The sequence below is a fragment of the Oculina patagonica genome, chromosome 8 (assembly GCF_052425735.1).
Source record: "Oculina patagonica isolate OP01 chromosome 8, crgOcupat, whole genome shotgun sequence".
In the NCBI taxonomy this organism is placed as follows: Eukaryota; Metazoa; Cnidaria; class Anthozoa; order Scleractinia; family Oculinidae; genus Oculina; species Oculina patagonica.
Window position 1 is genome coordinate 25178692 of NC_135765.1, and position 25449 is coordinate 25204140.

At 38.5% G+C, this 25449-nt stretch overlaps 4 protein-coding genes across 4 annotated transcripts; 3 read left to right on the forward strand and 1 right to left on the reverse strand.

Annotated features, from left to right (window-relative positions):
* The first annotated feature begins 905 nt into the window (after positions 1–905).
* On the forward strand, positions 906–5317 carry LOC144663342 (uncharacterized). The gene is made up of 6 exons (XM_078524248.1): positions 906–1219; positions 2002–2048; positions 2516–2560; positions 3529–3591; positions 3763–3912; positions 4842–5317. Exons 1-6 carry the CDS (start codon positions 906–908, stop codon positions 5315–5317), a joined length of 1095 nt encoding a protein of 364 aa, XP_078380374.1.
* A 3470-nt stretch (positions 5318–8787) lies between these two features.
* LOC144662772 (uncharacterized) lies at positions 8788–12475 on the reverse strand. The gene is made up of 6 exons (XM_078523673.1): positions 12080–12475; positions 11745–11791; positions 10889–10933; positions 10574–10636; positions 9982–10131; positions 8788–9903 (listed from the first exon to the last, which is right to left on the reverse strand). The coding sequence occupies exons 1-6, from the start codon at positions 12397–12399 to the stop codon at positions 9425–9427; spliced, it is 1104 nt and encodes a 367-aa protein (XP_078379799.1). The 5' UTR covers positions 12400–12475; the 3' UTR covers positions 8788–9424.
* Positions 12476–13933: 1458 nt separating this feature from the next.
* LOC144663525 (uncharacterized) lies at positions 13934–15440 on the forward strand. The gene has a single exon (XM_078524495.1). It carries the CDS (start codon positions 14071–14073, stop codon positions 15307–15309), a length of 1239 nt encoding a protein of 412 aa, XP_078380621.1. The 5' UTR covers positions 13934–14070; the 3' UTR covers positions 15310–15440.
* Positions 15441–16761: 1321 nt separating this feature from the next.
* On the forward strand, positions 16762–24835 carry LOC144663617 (L-rhamnose-binding lectin SML-like). Its single transcript, XM_078524627.1, has 7 exons — positions 16762–16965; positions 17786–17855; positions 19108–19410; positions 22169–22316; positions 22792–22949; positions 23479–23534; positions 24500–24835. The coding sequence occupies exons 1-6, from the start codon at positions 16945–16947 to the stop codon at positions 23529–23531; spliced, it is 753 nt and encodes a 250-aa protein (XP_078380753.1). The 5' UTR covers positions 16762–16944; the 3' UTR covers positions 23532–23534; positions 24500–24835.
* The last annotated feature ends 614 nt before the right edge of the window (positions 24836–25449 follow it).

Below are 25449 nucleotides of genomic sequence, written 5' to 3' on the forward strand. Positions count from 1 at the left end.
ATTGCTAGGCAGAGAAAAACGATTCTTAAAGAAAGGAAGTTTCTTAGTTTACGCAATCCTCATTCCTAACACAAACCGACAAAACAAACGCACGACGTTCGGCTATAAACAAACAACAGTTTCCGAGTTCGATGCTATTTAAATCTTATTTAATATATTTGTTACTCACTTTGGAGGTTGGTTGGTTGCATCTTTGATATGCCTTAATGTGACTGTGTGATGCAGTTATGAGTCATATGTGCCAGTCGTCATTTGGCTGTGTGACTGCGTGATGCGGTTCCAGTCAAAAGCCCACATTTCACCCTTGCTCACCACAGAGTCCCAGTAGATCAGTGGTAGAGCATCCGTCCTAGAACACGGAGGGTCGTGGGTTCAAATCCCATCTGGAACTCGGATTTTTTTTCCGAGTTCGATTCTATTTAAATCTTAAATAATAATAATGAAAAAAAAAAAAATAAAGGTCTGCAATGCGTCCAATTTAACAAGTGGTTCATGAGTACAAATCACCGGCACGTGTCTTCTGACACGCTATAAAACAGTCTGCCCTAAACATGTGCCAGTAATAAATATGATAGATTCTGTTTAACAACACCACATACTCGGAATATTGAAGAGAAACACCATAATGAAAAGAAAAATAAATATAATTTTGTTGGCTTTTATTAGCACTTTAAGTTTACAATAGTTTTCAATGTTTTATGTAAAGAAGAATATACAGAATGTAGGGAGTTAATGGAAATTATCTGTAATGAAATCGAAACAAGCTAAGACGATTACGTTATAAGGGTTGTTCTGCACGTCTGGGAAACAGTTCAAGAAGGCGGACTATCAGTTCGGTCGGATTCAAGTTGTATCACATAAATTTTGATACACCAAAGCTAGCGGTTTGAATTCCCTTAGCTAAAATGGAGCAAGAATCAAGTAAGGAACGGAAACCCTTGAATCGTTCGGCGTCGGAGCGATTTCGTTATAATATGTACTTCGTGGCAATTGCGTTCATGCTTTCGTGCATTGTCATCATGTTCGTTTCACTTGTTGCTATGGGAAGGCAATTCTCTTCATTTAAAAGCGAACTCAGTGAGATTTCCAAAGAATTAAGAAACATTCGGTCCGAGTCTGATGGAGAAAGATCGCTCAGCCCCGCAAGAAGTAAGCGAAGTGCCAACCCGACGACCAGTTTGTCAGACATTACTAAGAGACTCGCTGCACTGGAAACCAGGTAAGTCATGTGAACATTTGATAGGTCAGGTATATTTCATCGTCAGTGTTGAAGTTATAAATACGCCAAACTTAACTTACATCCAGAAAAAGTCGTTTTAATCCCCGCATGAACCAACTACAAAAATTGTAAAAGAAGGTGAGTTTTGATGTCGGGGCGCATGTTTCGATGCCGTATGTTTACTATTGACAAATGATTGATCGACAAGTAAGATGTTGCGATTGCTTAAACCCGCTTTCAGACTCACGTGCATGATCAGTGTCTTTCTACTTCTAATTGTTTTGACATCTTATTTCGACGTGCTGTTTAAAGTGAGCCTCTTAAAACCGATGCGATGCATACCGGTATTGGCTCAGAATGTCATTGCGTGTGTGCTGCAATTTGCGGATTTCGATCCGTCCCGTTTGTTTAGTAAGAAAGCCGCGATGCATGTAACACTAAAAGGGGGTGTTATTTTTTGCTTAGTGACTGAGGTCAGGATTTTGAACGGTTACGAAGCAACGTGAAGTGACGTATGTGCATGTCTGAAATGTAAAGCAGCATACATTTCCGACTTTACAACTAGAAGCGAACTCTTGGCTCCTTCTTGGTGTGGAAGCACAGGTCACGTCACAATAGAATACTGCCTCGCAAACCTATTGTTTTTATTATATTCCTCGTTCTTTTGTCCTTTTGTTCTCTATTGTTATAGGTGAACTGTGTCTTCTACACGACGTAAGACCCGAACTCTTTACTATAACGTCCTCCTGATGATTGACTAAGTCTTTGTTTTGATTTGACAGAACAGTGAACCTGTCTAAAGATTTACGTATAAAGACTTCGCTTCGAGGTCAGTAAACATTAGTCTTTTTCGCTGCCGTTATTTGGTTGTCACGCAATGCTTTTCTCTAATAGCTTTGCGTGACGGAGCCTAAACACTGAACTTTTGCATGAAATTTGCCTAAAAATACTGATCGCATTGCTCATTGCTAATTTCATCTTGAATTTTCCATACGATGAGACACTTCTAGGGTAAGATAATATCCATAGTGTATTCATGGTGTGAAGCGTGTAGATTGAAATGCATTCAACATTGCATCGGTTGATTATGCCTTCACTAAACAGATAGGCCAGATCTTTGATCCCGCGTCAATAGAGCTTTATGGCTGCAATGTATTGTTGATGTAATTAATAAATAAATAAATTTTATTATTTAATTATTTTAAATAATTGCTATTTTTTAAATTTATTTATTTAAGACGTAAGAATTTAAATAATAATCAAGTCAACCTGTTGATTGAGTGTAATCATGTTTAGGTCGAGACGGGAGAGACGGCATGCCAGGTCCCCCCGGACCTGCCGGTAAGAAACTCGAACTTATCCTTATATAGGCTAGGTTTGTTTGTTTGTTTGTTTGTTTGCGTCTCTTCATCAACTCTTATGGTCTTAGAGTCATGTGCTATACAGCTTTATACCATGCCATAGAAAATACAGCCAATCAGAATACAGGAAAGCCGTTGTATATTCGACGGTTTTCAACCCAACCTTCCCATCGTGCGCTGCGATTGTATTCTCGACAAAATTTAGTAAGCGTATTTTCTATGGCATGGTATAAAATAGTTACACAACACTTTCTCGTGGTATACTATGGAATATCCCACTTATCACTCGCGATATTCCATAGTATACCACTCGAAAGCGTTGCATAACTAGTATATATAACTACATCAATAACATTACTTAACTTCGTACATTAATTACGAAATGAATTTCAATTGGCTCTCCAAGTTAAGTTAAAATGTGTACACTTTAAATTTATATAGGGCGTACGTATCTTTGCGACATACGCGTATAGCCATCGCATTTGCCCGTTGAAGTTTTCAGTGTTTTCGAGCTAAAAAAACTATAAAACATTCCAAAGGGCAAATAAATGAAACAATAGATAGCAAATCAGTTTTGAAATTTTGATGAAATGGTCTCTAAGTCAATACAAGATATGATGATCAAAAGGTTTTTTCCCATACATGGGCCTCCTCCTTTGATAATTTATTGAAATCTATTTATTTCACCCCAGACCACAGCTAGGCGATTTTAAGAACGCTTCCTGATTTGTCAATTCGACGGAAGTTAAATCTACTGTAAGGCTTTTCAGGCATGCTGGTTCTCGCGCGGTCGTCGGCGCGGGTAATTATATTTCAAAACGTCATCATAGGACGCATGATTCCTTACTTAGGCGATTGTATGTTATCTAAAAATCCCCGGTCTAATAAGTAGCGCGCCATTTTAGGACAATGTGAGAAGAAAATTATTGAAAGTGCACTCTTTTGCAGGACGAGATGGCAGAGATGGAAGGGAAGGACCCGCGGGACCAAGAGGACTCACGGGACCAAAAGGTATTCTGTACTAAGTGAAAAAAAAAACACACAGTTGTTTTCTATTTATGAGTATTATGCTCATTTTCTTCTTTCCGGGACTGCGCGTTTTAAAAGTATTTAAGAGGTTCCACTTTGAATTTTGATACAAGTCAAAACAACACAATTTAATTCCTCTTTTCCTCATAACAGGTGGTGTTGGTCGAACGGGAAGTACTGGGCCCAAGGGACCTCCTGGGCCTCAAGGAGCAAAGGGACCAGAAGGACAGGGGCTGTCAGGTGTGAGTTACAACCGCTGGGGACGAACAAATTGCTCCGGAGATGCCACTGTAGTGTACACAGGTAAACAGGGAGCACATGTGCCCAGATAAAGCTTATGTTAGTACAAGCTAAAATAAGACCCATGGCAGAAATTATCCTGGCGAGTTCTGAGAGTTGCCCCCCCCCCCCTAGTAAAGGTAATGTAGACCCATCTGGTATCGTTTCCTTTTCCATTCCGTGTTTTTCTCGGCCTGTGCATCAATTACCCATGCACTAGAGGTGGTCTGGATAAGGTTAACTAAAAAGTAACAAATTGCCAAAACTTTCAAAACTGACAATTTGTACTGGGTTTTGCAGACAACTGACAAGATACCTAAATTGCCCTTTATATCCAAACAAATAACATTGTTTAACTTTTTGCATCAAACTCATGTGCATTTATATACCAAATCTCGGCAGCAGGATGGTACAGTGTCACTTTTCGTTAATAATTTCCATTATGGCCCATGTAAGCATTCACTACTAAAAGATCCTAAATTTTCGCTAAGCAAGCGCCACCTTACACGATGGCTTCCTTCAAACGACGTAGAAGCCGTGAATACGGATCAATTACTTAAAAAGCACTTTTTCTCATTCCTTGCCCTCAATTGATTGACAAGCAAACACGACATTTGAGATTTCGACATCAACTTCTTTAACTGCAAACTTCTGTCTTACTTTTTCAAATATCTTATGAAAAATATCATTTCTAACAAGACCAAACATCGAAAACAAACTTACACTGAATTCCACTGTTGAGAATCGCTTTTTTGTTTTTGCAAATTACCTGTGTTATTCTGATCGACTTCCTAATAAATATAAAGCGGAATCGAATATCGTGACATTTGGAGAGGGTTTGCAGGGCTTCCGAAACGATCCGCTGGGTGTAGCCAAACGTTTGATATCTCTGAAAAAGGTAACATATTGACGCACAATTCATTGTTGATCTTATCCTTTGACGTTGCTTGCAGGGGCAATGGGCGGAGGAAACTATAGGCACACGGGTGGGGGAACCACCTTTGTCTGTCTCACCAACAATCCCATCTATGACAAGTACCAAAGTGGGTGGCAGACCACAGCAGCGATATATGGTACCGAGTATCAGACTACATTCACAGGTTTCAAGAACAATCTTGACGACCATGATGCACCCTGTGCTGTGTGTTACGTCAAATCACGTGGCTCCCAAATGATGATCCCTGGAACCAACAAGTGTCCGTCAGGTTGGACCAGAGAGTATTATGGGTATCTCATGACGTCTCATTACGGCCATGCTCATCAAAGTGAATTTGTGTGTGTCGACCAAGATGCAGAGGTTACGCCAGGGACCCACAAAGACACTAATGGGGCTTTGTTGTACACAGTTCAGGGGGATTGTGGGCATGCCTTACCATGCAAGCCGTACATTCATGGCTATGAGCTGACATGTGTTGTTTGCACTAAATAGGCAATAACTGTCAAGTGTAACGAACGATCGTTAGCAATGAGTTGACAGAAATGGTATTCTGTGTTAACAATAAACTCTCAAATGCACTTTTCACTAAGTTTTCAAGAAGCCGTAGAGTGATGTATACGCTGCAATGATACATTATAACTTAGTGTTGCATTACTTGAATGTAACGTTACGAGTTCGAATCAGTTATGCTTTACATACGCTGGCTTGCTGTTGAACTTAACGTAAAAGCGTACGAAAGGACATATAGAAAGGAATGAGATTGTGTTGTTTTTAATTATTTTTCATTACCTCCATTAAATGTATGCAACGTTCAGTTTTAAGGCAAGGCATTCTCCTATTTTGCCATATTATGTCATAAATAGTCCCTTTGTGTGTGTGAGAGAGAGAGTTAAATCGGTCGATATGATTGACTAGATATTTATTTGTCTATGTTAAAATCTAGAAAATAAAATCATACATGTACATGTTTTCCAGAGCCACTTGTTTTTTTTTTTTTTCTTTTTTTCTTCTAAGAAAATTGCTCTGGGGAGAGAAGAAAAAACTGAACGGCGAGCTCCGACCCTGGCTCATGAGAAACATACAGATTACTTCACAGAAGAGGTCGAACTTGCTAACGCATTAAACATTAGGCAACCTCGCCTTTCACAACAAGAGCACGGACAAATTAACAGATAGTCTTGCATCCCAATTTTCTTGTGTTCACCATTAATTTCAAACAATATGTCGCACTTTCCCCTTTTTCCGTCAAAAGATTAAGAAAAGTTGTCCATCCAGTAACTGGAGAAAACTCAGCTGTCTCTGATGGTGTCGCGCTCGTAGCATTCGTGTTTGCACGATGATTTAAAGAACATTAATTGTTCACTGATCTGAAAACTCGCATCAGTTAATACATAAAAGCTATCACTGTATAACGGCGGCATTCATACGTAACATAACGTGAGATGGAGCCAGAGAAATGTTGATACAAATGACTCGCATGACAACCTACATCAACCAAGCAGGAGGGCATTTTGCGTGCGCATGCGTGCAACCGCTGTACAAAGACCGCGTGATCTTGGGAATAAAAATGGCGCGGAAGATTCAAACTTTGTTTTTTGTACTGTTTATCGTCACATAATTTAATATAGGCCTAAATTTCGCTAAGAAAAAGTGTTTTGTGTGTGGCAAGGCTCTTATAAAGCAGATTTTCTGGCCAGCTTCGGGATAGTTGTTGCAAATAATGGGAAAATATGTGGGACAGGTAGGAAAGCCTTCACCGACAAAAATTAAACAGGCCGTAAAAAGAGGAAAACATTTATCCGTGTGCTGGAGTGTGATATATTAGGATCAAAACTTCACATCAAATCAATTGCTGTAATACAGGCAGAGTGCGAGCAATATTATAGCTTGTCGGGTGATTTTTTGCCTAAAGGGACGGCCACCAAAGAAAAGGGTTTTCCCTGAGGGGAACGACATGTTTGGGTGTTCTGCACATGATAATGCAGCTCACTGATGACTCCAAAGCAAAGCCAACTTGCCCTCGACTGGCAAACAGGGTTTCCTGGAACAAGAACTGCAGTTCTTTAAAACACATTTAGGCGACGCAGAAGTAAAACAGCCGTTATAACAAAATGAACATCAAACTTAATGAAATAAACGTTGAATGAAAAATTGAAAATAACATTGTTTATAGTTAAAAATTATTTCTTAAGACATTTTATACAGCAGTTATTAGAACGTTTCTGAAAAATATATATATAGCTTGTTCGTTTCATGCTATTTTTTGACTGGTGATCAAGGCTAGATTTTGATAAAGGAGCCAAAAATGTACTAATTAACATAGTAAAATGTAAACAAATAGTCTACCAGCAAAGAATTACCATAACACTTTAAAATTAAGACCGATCGCAGTAATTATTTTCTTGTTCAACAGAATAATTGTGGTATCATCGAAATGTGAAGTTATTTTGACCAATGCTCACGTTTAAGGAAATAATCACAAACGATAGTTTCTCTGTTAGGATAAACCAGCGAGAACGTACGTTAAAGAAAGCTAAAAATTTCCACAATTGACCATTTTTTAACGCTACCTTCGCAGCATTAGACGATAGTTTAAGTACTTCAGGCTCCATATATCATCGGTAGACGCTGGAGATCAAGGCTAGATTTTGAGATTTTTGCATTGTGAGAACGACTAAATTGTAGTTTTATGACAAATCTGAACAAAATCATGACCACTCGCTCAAACCCGGGATACTTGATTATAACATCGTATAGTTAAAATTGCTGTTTTATACTTTAGTACTAAGTAGCCGTAGCGCTTTGTCCGTTTAGATCTTCCGGCTATTAAAAACATGGGCAAGGTATTTAGGTTCTCGACATTCGGTCGCCATTTTGTCCACGTGCAATGTTTAATACACATAGCCAAAGTCGATCAGATAAACAGCAAGCCGACACCAAACTTTGCTTGTTGTTGTCAGAAGATAAAGCAAGGACTCTTAGTATTGTATACAGCAAGTAAAACTTAAAACACGTTTCATTTTGAGCTAGAAATTAGGCCATAAATTGTGGAAAATATGTAAACAATCGATAGCAGAACTTCTCTGTCGTGCGCACTAGTCCATATCGACGCATGCGCACGCAAAATGCCCTCCTGCTCATCAACCATAAAAGTTACGTCTGGCGCTGGTCACGTGACGGACAAGAGTTTGCGATATGCATTTTAATTAAGCGATTGATCTATTCATTTATTCATCACTGCCCAAAGTAACCTTCGAAGGCCAAAAAAATAATATATTGGGAGCAGGTCACGTTGGACATAACTCCGCCTCTAAGTAACTTGTAAGCTCTGAAGATAAAAGCTCAAATAACGGTTATATTATTGCGCACTTACCTCGTCCTTGCGTGCTTATTGGTAGATTTTGATCTATTCTGTGCGTTTCTTGAAATCAGGATTCATTGGCTGCCGTCGCAACTATTCATGATTGACGGCAGTGCAAAATGTAATCGTTCGTTAGATTTTGAAGGCGTCATTGAATTGCATAGTAAAATGACAAAGATACACACATCTTTCGTAAGGGGTCGATTTCAGCTCAAACTTCACCTTCTTTCATAATAATAATAATTTATATCATTCGATGCAATTTTTTCTTCCTTTTCGTTGACCGAGAGCCCACCACGTGAGCTACAAATAACTGCCTACAAATAATGGTCTGCTCGTGCGCATTAGCGTCTGACAGTGATTTTGCTACAAATAATATTCTGCTCATGCGTAGTTGTGTCCACTTCCGAGAAAAATGGCATTTGGATCTGTTTACTAGGCCCGAAAAAACACTAAAAAATCACGATATTTTGCTCAACCTCGTCCAAAAACTGTTAATTATTGGCAAACAAAATGCATTTTAAAAACTTTTATACACTGACCTCCAATTGGATACCTACTCAAATGCTTTTCTCCACAACACACCAAATAACAACGTATGTTGACTGACCATATAAGTTTATTTTTAGAGGGCCTGACGAGAACCAACCCGAACCCTCACGTATACTTACTATCAATTAAATTTCCCTGCACCGTTATTTTTAATTTCCATAGACAAGTCCTTTCAAAAGAACCACAGTATAAACTATCAACACTAACTACAGGCAAAACACGCCTTGAAAAGTAACGAGACTACCATTACAGGTCATTCTTGAGCTATATCCTCAAGTAAGCCCGCAGGCTAAGTGCCAGTTACGCTGGCACTTTATAGATCACATTTGACTTGCATCTCTTAGTAATTAGCCTTTAGACGTATCGCCACTTATGCTGAGGAACTAAAACTCTCACGTTACAGCTTACATTTGACTTGCATCCCAGACTATAATGGGCTCAAGCTTAGTGACAGTTAGGCTGTTTTCTTAAATTAATTTCAGTGTCACGCAACAACAACATTTATTTTAAAGCTTCTGTTTTTGGAAGTTCCGTTTAAGGTAAAATACGTCTATAATATTTTTCATGTTTATGAATAAGGTAGAATTAATTTTCTTCCAATTTTAATCATTACTTTTATTTTAAATGTGTTTTAAAATGTTCTGTAAAAGTTTGATGAAAATGCTACTGGCTTCTTAGCAGAGTATCTATTTGGTACAAACAACACATGTCAGTTCATAGCCATGGACGTACGGCCTGCATGGCAAGGCACCACAAGATCCCTGTACCAGGTACAACAAAGCGCCATTTACGCTACTTTGGGTTCCTGGAATCGCCTCTGCATTTACGTCGATGCAAACATATTCACTGGAATGGGCATGGCTGTAATGAGCCGTCATCAGGTACCCATGGTACTCCATGGTCCAACCCGAGGGACACTTGTTTGTAGCAGGGATCATCATCTGGGAACCACGTGATCTGACGTAACACACAGCACAAGGTGCATCATGGTCAACTATTTTGTTCTTAAAACCTGTGAATGCAGAATCGGGCTGGTACTCGGTACCATATATGGACCCGGTGCCTTGCCACCCAGAGATGTACTTGTCGTATATTGGATTGTTGGTGAGGCAGAGGAAGTTGGTGCCGCCACCCTTGTGAGTGTAATGATCGCTGCCCATCACTCCTATAAGAAAAACAAAGAGAAATATGCCATTGGTTCGAGTCTCAACTATAGGAACATGCAGCCTCACGAACGCCTTACCTGTGTACACCACAGTGGCATCTCCGGAGCAATTTGTTCGTCCCCAGCGGTTGTAACTCACACCTGATAGCCCCAGTCCTTCTGGTCCCTGTGGTCCCTGAGGACCTGGAGGTCCCTGAAGCCCAGTATCGCCCGTTCGGCCAACCTCACCTTTTGACAAGAAAAGGAAATTTAGCATGGTATGTTGCCTTTGGTCGGAGTTAAATCACCTTAAAATGGAGCCTGTAGTTCTCTTTAGAGATGGAAGGTCTTGAAAGGTACAAAAGTAAATGGTAGCTGGTCATCTTCTTTTTAGCTCAATCTAATTTGAATTCTCTTTTAAAATAATGTATATTAATTTAAATGTATATTACTTTATTGTATAAGGCTTTCAGGTTTACTACATGCTCTATGTAAATAATGCTAACGACATCTAGAACTCCTTTTGATCATTCTTACATAATTAAATGACTAGGTTTAATTAAAGGGTCTTGGAAAATTGCAGAGAGAGCAAAACACTCGTATGACCTAATGTCGCTTGCTTCAAACAATACTGTACATGCTCAGTTAGCGGGATCGTTCCTAGGATCAGTTTTCATGCATTTGCATATACCTCTTGTGCCCCTAACTCCTCTTGGTCCTGCGGGTCCTTCTCTTCCATCTCTGCCGTCCCGACCTGGGAAGAACATCAGGTGCATAAATTAATTATGTGTATTTGTTATGTGTATAAGTTGAATGATCTCAAATCAATTTTAAAATATTAAAAGGATGCTTATGTGGAATGCATGCATACAACTGTTATACTGTAATGTTTCAGGAGGAATCACTTTCCCGACATACTCCTTCCACCATCCGACTCCCCCCCCCTCCATTTCACACGCAGCGCTTCGAGCAATATAAATAACGTAAGGAAAAGGTTGTCCCTTACCAGAGGGTCCGGGGGGTCCTGGCATTCCATCTCTTCCGTCTCGACCTAATCAAGATTGTATCCAAGAAAAAAATAAAAAAAAATAAAAACATTTATTTCATCAAATACCGTTATAAGTTTATACAACTTCGGAAGGGGTTTTGTGTGGGCTTATAAGCAGAGGGGCTTATATCCGGGAGGGCTTATAAGCGGAGTAAAACAAAAAACGTTTCGAAACGATCCACTGGAGTGTTGATCGAAGTACGTTTTTAAGTTAAGAACGCATATTATAGCAATATTTGTATTTTTGTCTCCAAAACATCATTTTTATACAGGTTACTTTTGACACGGGAATTCAGAGCTGGGCAGCTCTCTACGGAACAAATCACACTGTTAGTTCCTACATGTTTATACAGGTTACTTTTGACACGGGAATTCAGAGCTGGGCAGCTCTCTACGGAACAAATCACACTGTTAGTTCCTACATGTTTATACAGGTTACTTTTGACACGGGAATTCAGAGCTGGGCAGCTCTCTACGGAACAAATCACACTGTTAGTTCCTACATGTGTTATTGGTGCAGGAAAAAAAAAAACAAGGTTTTGCGTGGATATTGACGAAATTGTAAACGCAAACGAGGAGCAATAATACTCAAGTGCATAAAATGAACCCATGGCATGGATATATTGGTTTGAGCAGTTATGCGTGTTATAGAATATTCCCGTTAATGCTAACTGTTCATATTTGATGGTACTTGAAAGCTGGCCTCCTTCCATGCGATATATTGCCACTATCTTGTTAGGAAAAAATGTTGCACTTAAACACCTTTGTGAGTTGAGGGATAAATTAACTAAGAATTGATAAGCTTTTTACTGACCTCGAAGGGAAGACCTCAAGCGCAATTCTTTAGAGAGGTTAACTGTCCTGTGAAGTTAAAGAAACAAAAACTTTCATATTAGAATGAAAAATAAGCTCTTTTTCAGACAATCATTCCTGAAGAACTGCGAAGAGTTTCTACTTCATAATGGAACCCCTCCCAGGGGTTTCAGAAGGACTTTGAGAAAGTCTAATCAAGTTACGATGGCCTAAAACCAAGAGTCTATATGATAGAGTACAAGTAGTTATATTATTGACCTGATTTATGAGCTCCTTGTATTCACGACGGCTGAAATCCATATATACCTGTTGTAAATCATCATTTTCATGTCTCACCTGATTTCCAGTGCCATAAGTCTCTTGGACAGGTCTGCTAAACTGTTTAAAGGATCAGCTCTTCGCTTATGTCTTGCGATGGGCGAGTCTTTCGTGTCAACCTCAGGTGGGCTTTGTTCGAATTTCTCGGAAATCGCATCGAGCTTGCTCTCAACTAGTGCAAGTCTCCTTTGCACTGAGACCAGCGAAGTCAGTGAAAAGAACAGGATAGCAGTGCACGAGGACACGCACGCAATTGCCACGAAGCACACGAAAAAACGAAATCGTTTTGACATCAAACTAATAGTAGGCTTCCTTTCCTTACTAAATTCTCGCTCCATCTGAGCTAAGTGAAGTTGTATCTCTTGCCTCCGTCGATATATCGAAAAATGTGATAAAAATTGAAACCGACCGCAACAGTGCGTACTTCTTGAATGGGCTGCCCCCGTTGAAGAGTGCCTTTTATTCTGCATAGGTGTAACAATTACAATACTTCCGTTATCAGATTTGATATCGTTCATACACGTATGTACAAAATACGTGCTCTTCCGACCGTACCTTGCTGAAGACATTTTGTGGCTTCGACAACTGTAACACAAGTCAAAGATTTTTTAAAACGGAAATGGTGCAATTAATTCGCTATTTTTTGTTAAGTTACTGTGCGTCTTTCCTAATAATACTATGTAAACTACTTGTATGGGTGTCAAAACATCTCAAACACGAAGCCAATGTTTGCGTGACAAAAACCATTATATTGCACAATTGTGATACAGAGAACGTGCAGTATGACATGAGGAGTCATAAAACTAAGGCACGTTTTTGTGTTGCTGGTGGCTACAATAAACTACGCTTAAACAAAATGCCTCGCACACCACTCAGGAATATATGATGATGTTGTTTTTTGTGACGATAAAGAGACTCGTTTTCACCAAAGATGGGCTCGCCTTGTTCGTGACTGCAAAAATTAACTCGTTTTGTGATGGTGAAGTGGCCTTAAGTGGGTTATATTACAGAGCTCATTGAAAGCCTGCACGATTCATTCATTTTGTAACATTTTCCCAAGTGCCGCCTATATTTTGGCCATTTGGTGCCAAGGGCGTTTACGAGTTACTTTCTTGAGAGTTTTAAAGGAAAAGAGCGTTTATTCTATGCTAGATGTAGCTATATAGTCAGTGGTCAAATGCTGAGAGGTCATCTGTCGCGTGAGTCTGATACCTCTGACATGTGATGTTATCTGGGTATTTTTTTTATCAATTGTAGGAAAATGTTTCTTTTTGGTGCTATCGATGTTAAGGCTCTGAAAAAGCTTAAACAGAAGATGAAAAAACATTAAATATAAAACAGAAACGTATATCGCTATAAATAAGAGCAAATCAGCACTATGCTAAAATTAGTCATAGTTATAATTAAGTTATAGTTAAGCTTTTAGATGTAGATATCCCTATAGTAACCTACATAAACGGAACTAATGTAAACAAAACTTTAGCATTTCAAATATACCAACTCTGTTATTTTGAACCCTCGGCAACTCGAAGGATTACCCATATTTCCCTTGCGTAGCGGAAAGCTCGAAGTAGTGAAGTCCTATATTTCTTTTTGTTTATTGAAGTTGTAAAAATGACGCAACTGAGTGTCTTGCACAATGATAAGAAAGTTATTAAAGATAAAAAAGATTTTTTGAACGATTTATACGTGAAAATATTGAAGATCCGATACCAGGATTCATTGTAAGAAGATAAAAAGCGTTCTCTGGTAAAAATGTTTTAAAAATTATTAGCTTTCGACAGCCAGACTGCTGTCTTCGACGGATAAAAATGAAGTGATAAAATGGCCTAAAAATTTCAGACCCTCTCAGACCCATCGTAACATGCATCGGCTCTGCTCTTTATAACACTTCAAGATTTCTCACCAACATCCTAACGCCTATCCAAAATCGTAATGGCTTTTCAGTCCCTAACTCACAAAACTTTTCCCGTGATATAGCTGACATCAACATCCTAGATGACGAAACTATGGTCTCCTTTGACGTGGTTTCGTTATTCACCGCTATTCCTGTGGAAAAAGCTTGCAACTACATCAGAAAGAAATTAGAAGATGATTCTTCTCTCCATTCCAGGAGCAGTCTAGACATTGATGACATAATTTGTTTATTAAACTTTGTGCTGTCCAACAATTATTTCATTTACAACGACAACATCTACAAACAAATCCACGGCTGTGCCATGGGTAGTCCTGTGAGCCCTGTTGTAGCCAATTTATGTATGGAGGAAATTGAAGAAACAGCAATCAATTCAACCCCTGTTCCACCCAAAATCTGGAAACGCTATGTTGACGACAGTTTTTGTGTCATCAAGAAGAATGCTGTTGCTTCCTTCCATGATTCTCTGAACTCTATCGACCCGCATATTTCCTTCACCATTGAGCACGAATCTAATGGCCAGTTGTCAATCCTCGACACTCTTATTTCTCGCGACAATAAAAAGCTCAACATTGATATCTACCGGAAGCCCACACACACGGATAGATACCTTGACTTTCGCTCACATCATGACAGAGAGCACAAAATCAGCACTGCAGCGACACTCTTGCATAGAGCTCTAAAACTACCAAACTCGGAATCTGGAAAAGCCCGTGAAATTGACCGCATTAGCATCGCGTTACAATCTAATGGCTACCCACCAAAAGTCACAGCTGATATCATAAGAAAGAAATCTTCGAACCCCCCAACACCTTCACCTGAAGAACTGGTTGGGATGTTCTTCAGTTGGGCTGATCCAATGAATAATCAGAGTTTCGCGGTCCTCCCTTACATCAAAGGCATTACCGAACCTCTTACAAGAATTCTCAAAAGTCACGATATCCGAGTAACCAACAAGCCAATCAAGACACTACAACAAGAGTTCCCTGTTCCCAAGTTTCGACCTCGGGTCGTCGACCAGTGCAATGTTGTTTACAAAATCCCTTGTGCGTCTTGTCCCTGGAGTTACATCGGCGAGACAAAAAGATCGTTTAGCACACGGCGAAAAGAACATATCAGGAATACTAAACAATGCGCTAAAGGCTCCAATGTAGCAAAACATGCCTGGACTCTTGATCACGCCATCGACTTTGAAAACGCGGAGATAATTGACAAGGGAAACAATCGCATTAGAAAGACACTTGAATCGTGGCACACGGCAAAAACTGTCGAGGCCGACAACAATTCGTGCCCTCTGCCAGGACAATATAACATTCTTTTAAACAAACAGTAATTTATACACTTTTAGCATTCCGTTTAACATTCTTTTACACATACTTTTAACTTTTTAATTTATGCGATTCGCCAGTCATATTTAAATTTTTAGGCCATTTTATCACTTCATTTTTATCCGTCGAAGACAGCAGTCTGGCTGTCGAAAGCTAATAATTTTTAAAACATTTTTACCAGAGAACGCTTTTTATCTTCTTACGATTTATACGTGATCACAAAAAAGAGAGATTTGTCTTAATGCATAGTTTTTCTCTATTACTAAAAAAGACATCAATATTTCTTATATATTATTATTTTCTGAATTCTTAACTCAAAGTTAAATTCAATTGCTGTCAGTCTTGCAGTGCCCTTTCTTTTCCTCGAAAGGTCAACGTTTCTCTTAAAAACTGGCATGATCATGCTGCTTTATTACTACCACCACCACCACCGCCACCACCACTACCAACAACTTCGACTTGTATGTTCCGTGTTAATACTGACTGGACTAATATCATACAACAAGCAAAATATTGATGTTACCTGACTGCGTTACCAATATCAAATTGTTACTTTCAAAGCTATTTTACAGCAATTCAAAAGGCATACGTTTATTTGGTACAAACAAAACATGTTAGTTTGCAGCTTCCATAAGCTGGTCTTCCATGTGAAAATTCCCAAAAGCACAACTAATAAAATGTGCAAAGAACCGTGCAAAACACTTTGAAGAACAGTTTGGATGCTTAATTAAACTCACACTCACTCAAAACCTTGCACTTGCGATACCCTTGGGAAACGTCACGTGATACAAGAAAGAGGATGTAATGAAACCGGATGTTCAGACGGCAGCCACACAGATCATAACCATGCGTGTAAGGATATATAAGGTACCACAGCTCCCTGGACCGGATACAACATGTACAGTGCTCCATGTTTGCTTATGGCTTTCTGGAATGACCCCTACATAAAGACACACATATTCACTAGAATGCTCGTAACTGAAATGAGAGGCAATCAATTACCCACGATACTCTTTGTTCCAGCCCTAGAGGCATTTGTTGGCTTGTTTCTCTTTGGCTAAAAGGTGAAAAATATAATTGCAAATATATCCTTGGAGAGTTTTTCCAAAGGGTTGAATATAATTCGCGTTTGTTTTAGAATGTTGCAGTACATTGCGACGCATTACGTTGCGTTACAACACTTATCGATTGGTTTAGAAAACTCCCGCCACTTTCTCATCCAATCAGAAGCAAAACCAATGCCAATCGAGACTCGCTCACGTACGTTCTCCCACGCTTCTTGTCGGCCACTTGTATTTGGTTCGAGTTTGATTGGTTCTCCTCTGGATTGCCTGTGTCCTTTGTGATTGGGTAGAGTGAAAACTTTGGTTTAGGTTTTAGAACACTCAATCGAAAATCACTCTAATGGTAATTGAAGGAGTGGCCCCTTGCTTGTCAAATTTGCTGGTTACTTTTCAATGTTAAAACAGGTGACCTGACTTAGGAACTTGTATTCTATTCATAAACCAAGTCACCAAATGATAAAACTGTTTGGTGGTGAAATGAACGATTTTATTGAGACCCCGGGACGTGAACTATAAAAGAACAAAGGAAAATAGTAAACCGCGATAATATTTCCACTGCAGCAATAAACAAACACGATGCTGTTTTCAACACGTGAGGTAAAGTGTTAATATTTCACTTTTTTCACGCTTCCTATTGTTTTATTATCGCGTTAAAATTGCTTGTGGTTTAAGCACATATCGCAATTGTAGATTTGTGATGTTGGATTTCGATCGACACCGATTGATTCACTGAGGTTACCTTAAACAATAATCTACATTAATTTGCGTGTTAATTGTACTCGTAGTATTGTTAACGGCGATATTCGCTAATGTCGCAAAAATTTTACCCTAATAGTAAATATTCCTTCTAAAACTGTCTCTGCTAAATGTGATAAAATACGACAAAACAAGGTAAATTTACAGCTAAAAACTATAATGAGAAACAATCTTCCTGTTTACTAATCACAAATCGACGCAGAAAAAAATTGTCGAAGAAGACTTGCATTTATGTCTGTATTTGTTTGTCTTGCCAGGTAGTCTAAAAATGATATTTGCCTACCCTCGGTAACTGATTAAGCACAAACTTTGCTAATGAGACCGAGGATCCAAACATAAGAAACAGATATTACAATTTAAACATAACAAGGTGCGAAGCACTTGACTAATACAAGCGTGGCCGAGGAGTCAATCTGGGGTGTTCAACTAAGGCAGTGGTCGGAAGAGGTATTCAAGCTGTGAAATTCCGATTTTAAGTCCAGCGCTCTGACCACTCTGCCAAGGGAAGTCATGGAGAAAAGTAACGAACTCTTTATGGCGTCTAATCATAATTATGTTACAGTGTGTAATGAGAAATTTATCGTATTGTACTTTCGCCTGTTATTTCACTGTTGGTGCCTTTCTTGTTATATTGCTCTAAACGTATTTCTGTTCCTTTCAGTGTACCATGTTTGCGGTCTTCTGTTTTTTTATATCAGCTTTCATAATCCCAGAAACACATACATCAAGCGGTAATTATACGTTTTTAGAAGTTATACTAGCTCAAAGTGGCGATCAACCTTTAACGTACCTTCAGTTAAGAATTCTGAAAATAATAAAAATATAATTAACCCTCGGACGTACAAGGGGGGGGGGTGTGGCATCCACCCCCCCCCCCCCGTAAGGTTTTTTCCAAATTTTGAAAAAAGCATTTATCTTACAATGCTGAAACTTTCGGTAGCTGTTCATTTATCCTTTGCGGAAATTTTGATATGTCAACCATGTGCCCATGGTATATGACGTTGCCATGGCAACGTCATAAATACAAGCAGGTCTTGCCAAAAATCGTCATTGTTATCATTTTTCTTGATTTCCAAGATGGCGGATCCAAGATGGCGGTTCTTATGACGTCACGTGACGGCATATGACGTCACAGCCAATTAAAATTATGTCATCTTGTAGAGTAAGCTAAGGGCTTTCTTGTCAGAGCAAAATAATTTCGCTGCGCCTTAATATAAGGAAAACTCCGGGGAGGGGTTCCACCCCCCCCCCCCCTTGTACGATGATGGGGGTATGAGTTTGCTTGTACGTCCGAGGGTTAACAATTATTAACCGAAGCGGAGGTGAATAGTGGTGGATATTTACCGACACCGAGGTGAATAATTGTTTTAGTATATACCACACAAGTTGAATAATTAGCGGACTAAAACATCACTTTCGGTAAACAAAGCGACGCGCGAAAGCAGTTTGTTTCTCTTTAGCTGCTCGGAGGTGAATAGTACTTTGCTAATCACCTCCGAGTTAACCAATCAGTGCGTGCGAAAAGACCTATTCACTTGTGTGGTATATACTAAAAAAGATATTGTTATCTTGTTTAGTAATAGAGAAAAACTTTGCTTTGAGGCTTTTTTTTTGTGATTATGCATAAATCGTTCAAGTAATCTGTTCTGACAAATAAATGTGAAAGCGATCGTCGCAGTTACGTAGCAAGGTCTCAAGTTTCCACATTTACATTGTCTATTAGCGAGCAAAAACTGCTAAAACACATTATATCAATTTTACAGGCCTTACTTTAGACCGGGCTGAAAGTGGAATCCCATCGCCAGCCAGAGGAGCAGACAAACCTATCCCATTAATTTTATAGAACATACCTTTAAAGTACCTAACATTTTTATTTTTATTTAACATAGAAAATTGTTTTGAAAATATTAACGATGAATACCATGTATTGATAGTGATTCTCAACGTCCTTTGTTATTTTCTCTCTTCTAACCGTACCAAAAGAATTCTTCGTGGAGACAATTTGCGACGGAGAACCAGCAAGAACTGTAAAGTGTCCACAACAGAACGTCATATCTACCGTCTGGGCGAGTTATGGACGACAGCATTCAGACATGTGTGTAGATGGTGATCAACTTATTAATACCACGTGCAAATCTGATTATGATTTTGTATTGAGCATGGTACAAGAAACTTGTGACGATACAAACACGTGCAATCTGGAATCGAATAAAGATGAATATGGCGATCCCCCGGAATGCAAAGGAGTCAAGAAATATTTACAGATGTATTACCTGTGTAAGTCAGGTAAGATATTTCTCAGTATTCGGCATAATGGGGTTATCTGTAGCGGTATTGCCAGTTGAAAGAAAGTGAGCTTAGTGCAGCAGTATTGCTGGTTTTCACTGTCACGCAATCAAAAAATAAATTCGAAACCATTCAACTGACAGAAGCTATGAATTTCAAATATTATAGATGATAAATAGATAAACAATTTTTCCAAGTTTCGGGTCTGTACGGTGTACCGTTCGCGAGTTATTTTCCGAACCTTTCCACGCAAATTTATAAAGCTTAGTATGGAGCCGCCATAACTGTGTCCTGCCGAGGGACACAGTAATGGCCGCCGTGATGTCAGAGAAACCATCTGGAACTCAATTCTGTTTACAACAGCGGCCATCCTTGGCTTAAACACCATAAACACCATTTATTATATCTGAAATGTTCATTCTGCACAAAATGGAAAGGAAAGGCCTTTTTTCAAACAAAACAGCTTTGTCACGGCACTCAGCTTGATGTCACATACGACGGAGAACTCAAATATTCAAAATGCTCTGTTTTAAAAACTAATGACACTATCGATCTGGAAATTTGCAAAAATATATATTTTTAGTTTATCTTTCGCCTAATGACAACGAAAATTTAGCACGCCTAGTGAATTTTGATTTCAGAATTTTATGACGTAACATGAAAACCAAGAGTTAACCGGTATATAGAGCTGTCCAGTTTCATTTTTGTCATTTTGGAAGCCATACTACAGGGAAAACTTTCTTGCAAAAAAAGGGAGTAATGTTCACTAAAAACCTCTGACTTCTAGACATCAAAAGCCATTAGAGATCACCGGGACCACTAAATAACAAACAAAGACATTTAGGATCCCTTGCATTAAAGGTCCATTTGAAAACAAAATAAATACATGTTATTCACCAGCCGGGAGGTCCGTATTGGGAAAAACTGTGCCCGAGGTTTGGATACGGTTCCAAGACCGAGGGCACAGTTTTTCCCAATACGGACCGATCTAGGCTGGTGAATAACATTTTTTTTTTCCTACTTTATTTGTTCTTAAAATAAACCTAGCAAGATTGCGTCACAAAATTTGCTGCTTGTATAATTGAAGTCGTAAATATATCATAAATGTAAAATTGAGCCAAAGCGTTATCATTGACAAAACTAAACGTCGATTCCGGCTTCCCGATGAATATTTTGATAAAGAACTCTGTTCGCAGAAAATTAAGTTCGAGAATTTCTCTGACTAAAAATACTATCTGACTAAAAGCCTTTCCTTTCAGTCAAGTGTGTATATCTATACAGAAACTGTCGGACAGTTTCGGTATAGCTATACACAGTTGTATTTAACGAATCATAAGCTCTGCGTTGATTCCCATTTCTTTGTGAACACATGAAAGATTTGCTCAGCAAAATCGAAATAGCCGCTCACCAACTGTTGTAAATGCGAAAAGACAGAATAGAAGTGGAATAAAAGGCCTCGAAGTTCTTCTAAAGGAGAGCATTCATTTCTTTATCCACAAAATCAAGTTCTAGTTTCAGTTTCATAGTTTGTTGAGCTTGTGGTTGTTTGTGCATTTCGCAATCATTTTCTCGCCATTACGATAAGCTGCGCATGCGCCGGTTTTAAACTTCAATTTTGAGTAAAAACTGTTTTTTTATCGGCTACGTTTTTGCCAAAACAAAACACTAGTTGCCATCATTCAAGAAAATGAGATTTGTTAATTAAAAACAGCCAAAACAATTCTCACAATATTGTGCCGTACGTCCAAACTTCGCATTTCATTCAGTTTCACTTTCGCATTGTTTACTAGTATCACAAAATAATTATGCTGGGAATCAACGCAGAGCTTATTAATTCGTTAAATACAAGTGTGTATAGCTATACCGAAACTGTCTTTCCGTCAGATAGTATTTTTTTTTGTCGGATAAATTCTCGAACTTAGCATCTGCGTTCTTTATCAAAACATTCCTTGGGAAGCCGGAATCGGCGTTTAATTTAGTTTTGTCAATGATAATGCTTTGGCTCGATTTTACATTTATGATGTATTTACAACTTCAATTTCTTTGATTGAATCTCTTCAGTGTTAATTTAATATGCTGAACCTTTCTGTAAATACGGTTCATTTAATTTATTTCGAACTAAATAACAAACAGCATTTTACACTCTTGCTAACCCGTCGATCGACTCAACATTGAAATTAAATAGCGCGCGTATACAAACACAGATTTTGTGACACAATCTTTCTAGGTTTCTTTTAAAAACAAATAAAGTAGGAAAAAAATAAAAACGTTATTCATCAGCCTAGGTCGGTCCGTAAGGGAAAAACTGTGCCCTCGGTCTTGGAACCGCCCTCGGCCTGTATCCAAGACCTCGAGCACAGTTTTTCCCAGTACGGACCTCCCGGCTGGTGAATAACCTATATATATTGACTTTTTTCACTAATAGAGCACAAACACTGCATCATTTTCGCGAAAGAGTTACTTAAAGACTTTTAACAGAATAAATGAAGTTATTTTTGCACGGCGGAAAGAAAGGAATGACACGATTCTCAGCGCAAGCCACCCAATTTCAGTAATAATTGGTGAAAAGAAGCCTGAAAATAATAAAGGGCTTCATTTGTTCGCGTTGAAGCTCTGAATTTGGGTTGTTCTCTTTTTAAGTGAAAGGCCTTAGGAACCTAATGTTGTCCAATGTAACCTGCAGTGGTCTGTTCTTTAATTCTTTAATGAAGTCTGCCTGTCGCAGCGCTTACGTTTGTCTATCTCTTAAACATTGCAGAGTTAATCAAGAAATCCATTTGTGAATTTAATCCACCCGAGAATATCACGTGCCCAGAAACACAAACGATTGAAGTTGTGAGTGCGAACTATGGACGCAAGGATAAGTGGACATGCGGCGAGCAATTGGCTGAGAATGACCGCTGTCTGTAAGTATTACCACTTCTGCACCGATAGCGTTAGAAAAAGCTCGAAAATATTTGGGCTACTTCAGATTGGCATTCTTTACAAGGTTTCGAGTAATCTTCGGTAAACTCTGGTAATCTTCGGGCGATTCGGAACCTTAAGAAGTCGTCTACTTTGCATAATTAAAGATTCATTAGCACACTGCACCTTGTACAGCTTCAGTTTATTTTTAGCAGCATCATCTTAAATTTTGCTTCCGAAACATTATGTTGCCAAGTTTAGCCACCATTGAAGCAATGTTGACTGGTTTATGTGCATGCTTGAAACTTTGTTACTGGATCATTGTTCCTCGTTTAGCTACCCGGGAAGGAAAACGTTTTGCTTGCTTCCAGCTAATTTAGCCACCTAGAAAACATGACAAGGAACAATGTTTCCCAGTTTAGCCAGGCCTTTTATAATCATTTTCCCTCAGTTTTGCTTGAATCGTTTCTTTCGCAGTTCACCAGATTCCGATCAGAAGGTGAAAGATAAATGTAATGGCAAGAACTTTTGCGAACTGGAGGCGTCAAATGAAGTGTTCGGAAATCCGTGCGGGCAAACTCACAAGTACTTAGAAGTGGAATATCATTGTCAAGCGGGAAAAGAAATAACTAAAAGTATCCAAATAAATTGTTTCCAATAATTTTTTTATATTTATTTTACATATATTCTGCGTGTCGTGGCGGGACAAATGTTTCAGAAAGACTTATTTTAATTGTTATGGCATTCGTGCACTCTTTGATTCAGCCAATCAGAAATTTGAAGGTTTGACCACGAAAATCCATAATCGTGATGTAGGTCTACAGAGGTCAGTGTAGGCACTGAATTTGGTTTTTAATACGTGGGGATAGTTACGTAATGAGTATGACACTTGGCCGGGGTGAATTCAGACTTCTCTGGAAAAGGAATTTAAGAACAAAAATTAGGTCAACTCTTTTCACAAACTCAAAGAAATGTGGTCCCCTCTCCGCTGTTAGTTTGATAATTGCAGTTTATAAAGAAACTGAAAGGAAGCTGCACTGTCACACGAATATTTAAGAGCAGTCGCATTGCCCCCCCCCCCCCCCCCAAAAAAAAAAAAAAAAAAAAAAATGAAAATGAAAATGTTGACTAAAACATGGTCATCCAACGATTTTGTCTCTTCAGGTGAAACACCTGGAGCCATAAAGGGTAAAATAGTTCACAGCTCATCGATTTGAAAGGTGAGGATTGTGGTATTTCTAATATACATTTAAGTTTTGTTCCATGGAAGTTGGCAACTTCCCTTACAAAATGATAGTTGTACACGAATGAAATGTCGCCTAGTTCTCTACTCTGGCGCGATGAACATTAAATTTTCATTGAAAGAAAAAAAATATCACTCTTGAGTATGGTAGGACTATCGCAACATACGTTATCAAATACAATAAAAATATTTTGTTTACATAACAGATATTTGAGTTTGGTTTTTCACAGCCTCCAGCTCATGTCTTGGAGACTCAAACTCCGCTATTGAAATGCCCTGATTCTTTTACAATCCCTGAGTTAACCTTTCTGATAAAAGGCATAATGTTAGATGTCAAGAGGGGGTTAATTTATTGTGACGAAACCAATGTCTAGCACCTTAAATCGATCACGTACTGGACAGTCTGCATACGGTGATTGATGTAGTTCATTGCTTGTGGTCGAAACTATTTTCTTCTGACGTGAAATTGCATTTGAATAAAAGAAAGTGACTGAAACGTCACCATCTTTTCTTAAAATTGTGGCAAGCGAAATGCCTACCGAACGAATTGCCACTTTCCTCTACATCATGGAAGTCATATTCAACATAGCATGCATGTGGCCCAATTTAAGGGAGGCCGTTTTCTGATCTTCAACTTCAGTATATCTGTACGAAGACAAAAGAATACAATTCTTCTCTGTAAACTGAACTTCTAAATAACGAGGGTACTTAAAAGAAACGTGGGCTTGTTAAGTTGAACACAACTGCACTGATGCAGTGCGGGTATGATGTTGCATAGATGGAACTGTGCATTGTTTTGTTTAATAAGCTATTGTATTTCTAAAACTTGCTTACTAAAAGTATTGTTGTGGCAAATTCATGTCACAGTTGTAAGCAGACGACTTTTTATGGAGGTTCGTTTTATATTCACGGTCATGTTGCTTCTTTTTTGAATCCACACAGGATTATTCAAGAAAGAAGAGTCTTTATCGCACGTGGAAAACCTCTAGTCAAAGTGATGTAATACTTTGGTTAGGGATAAAATATTAGAAGGAAAAAAAAGAAAACAGAAAAAAAAAACGGTCTGAAATGTGCATTCAGATAACCTGTGCATGTAAACTAACAGTTTACAATAAATTGATGCCACTTTGATGTTTGTAACATGTAAGTCATCAGTACTACGTTATTTTCAGTATCGTACCTAACTAAATCTTAAAGTTGTAAACGGGACACCTCAACATACATCCCACTGTAAACATGAGTGTAACATTAAAATAAAACAAGAACTATGGTTGTCAAGACTGTATTTGGTTTAACTCCGAGCCGTCATAATCCCTGCTCATTTCTATCTGTTAGCATAAAATGTTAGGTCGCTCAGACTGCTCATCAATGCATGAAATGGCTGATTTATGTTTGTTCGGTTAAACTGAGCGAAAATGGCTAACGATCTGTTCATTCAGTTCCACGTTCGCGTAATGATAAAAAAATGTTTCACGGAACAATTGTAGATATTTAGAAAATTTTTAAAGTGATAAATTAAAGTAACAATTTAGCTATGTTTGTTAAGCCAAATGCATGAATGAGTGGCAAAAAAGGAAACATCAACACCACCACCACCAACAGATAAATCTTCTTCCAAAAATGTCGCATTGTGTTATGTCAATTAAAATAATACGACCTTTTCTGTGCTCTTTCACAGCTCTAGTTTCCCAAATTCCTTCAAAATACATTACAATTATGATCAATATCCTTTCTTTTTTAACAACGATGAATTTTTAACGTTTATAATAAAAGATTAAAAGATGAACAGAAAATGAATCCAGGTATAAATTTGCAAAAGCTAATGACAACAATGTATGACAGAAATAATAAGTTTTCATTAGTGAAAAAATAGCTTATGTAAATTATCCAGC

Excerpts from the sequence above, each read along its gene's own strand:
- LOC144663617 (XM_078524627.1), top strand. The coding sequence starts at position 16,945 with ATGCTGTTTTCAACACGTGAG. Across the intron at positions 16,966-17,785 it reads TGCTGTTTTCAACACGTGAG|TGTACCATGTTTGCGGTCTT; the intron begins GTAAAGTGTTAA and ends TGTTCCTTTCAG. Across the intron at positions 17,856-19,107 it reads AGAAACACATACATCAAGCG|AATTCTTCGTGGAGACAATT; the intron begins GTAATTATACGT and ends CCGTACCAAAAG.
- LOC144663342 (XM_078524248.1), top strand. The coding sequence starts at position 906 with ATGGAGCAAGAATCAAGTAAGGAACGGAAACCCTTGAATCGTTCGGCG. Across the intron at positions 1,220-2,001 it reads CTCGCTGCACTGGAAACCAG|AACAGTGAACCTGTCTAAAG; the intron begins GTAAGTCATGTG and ends TTGATTTGACAG. Across the intron at positions 2,561-3,528 it reads AGGTCCCCCCGGACCTGCCG|GACGAGATGGCAGAGATGGA; the intron begins GTAAGAAACTCG and ends ACTCTTTTGCAG.
- LOC144662772 (XM_078523673.1), bottom strand. The coding sequence starts at position 12,399 with ATGGAGCGAGAATTTAGTAAGGAAAGGAAGCCTACTATTAGTTTGATG. Across the intron at positions 10,934-11,744 it reads CTTGAGGTCTTCCCTTCGAG|GTCGAGACGGAAGAGATGGA; the intron begins GTCAGTAAAAAG and ends AATCTTGATTAG. Across the intron at positions 10,132-10,573 it reads AGGAGTTAGGGGCACAAGAG|GTGAGGTTGGCCGAACGGGC; the intron begins GTATATGCAAAT and ends TCTTGTCAAAAG.
- LOC144663525 (XM_078524495.1), top strand. The coding sequence starts at position 14,071 with ATGGTCTCCTTTGACGTGGTTTCGTTATTCACCGCTATTCCTGTGGAA.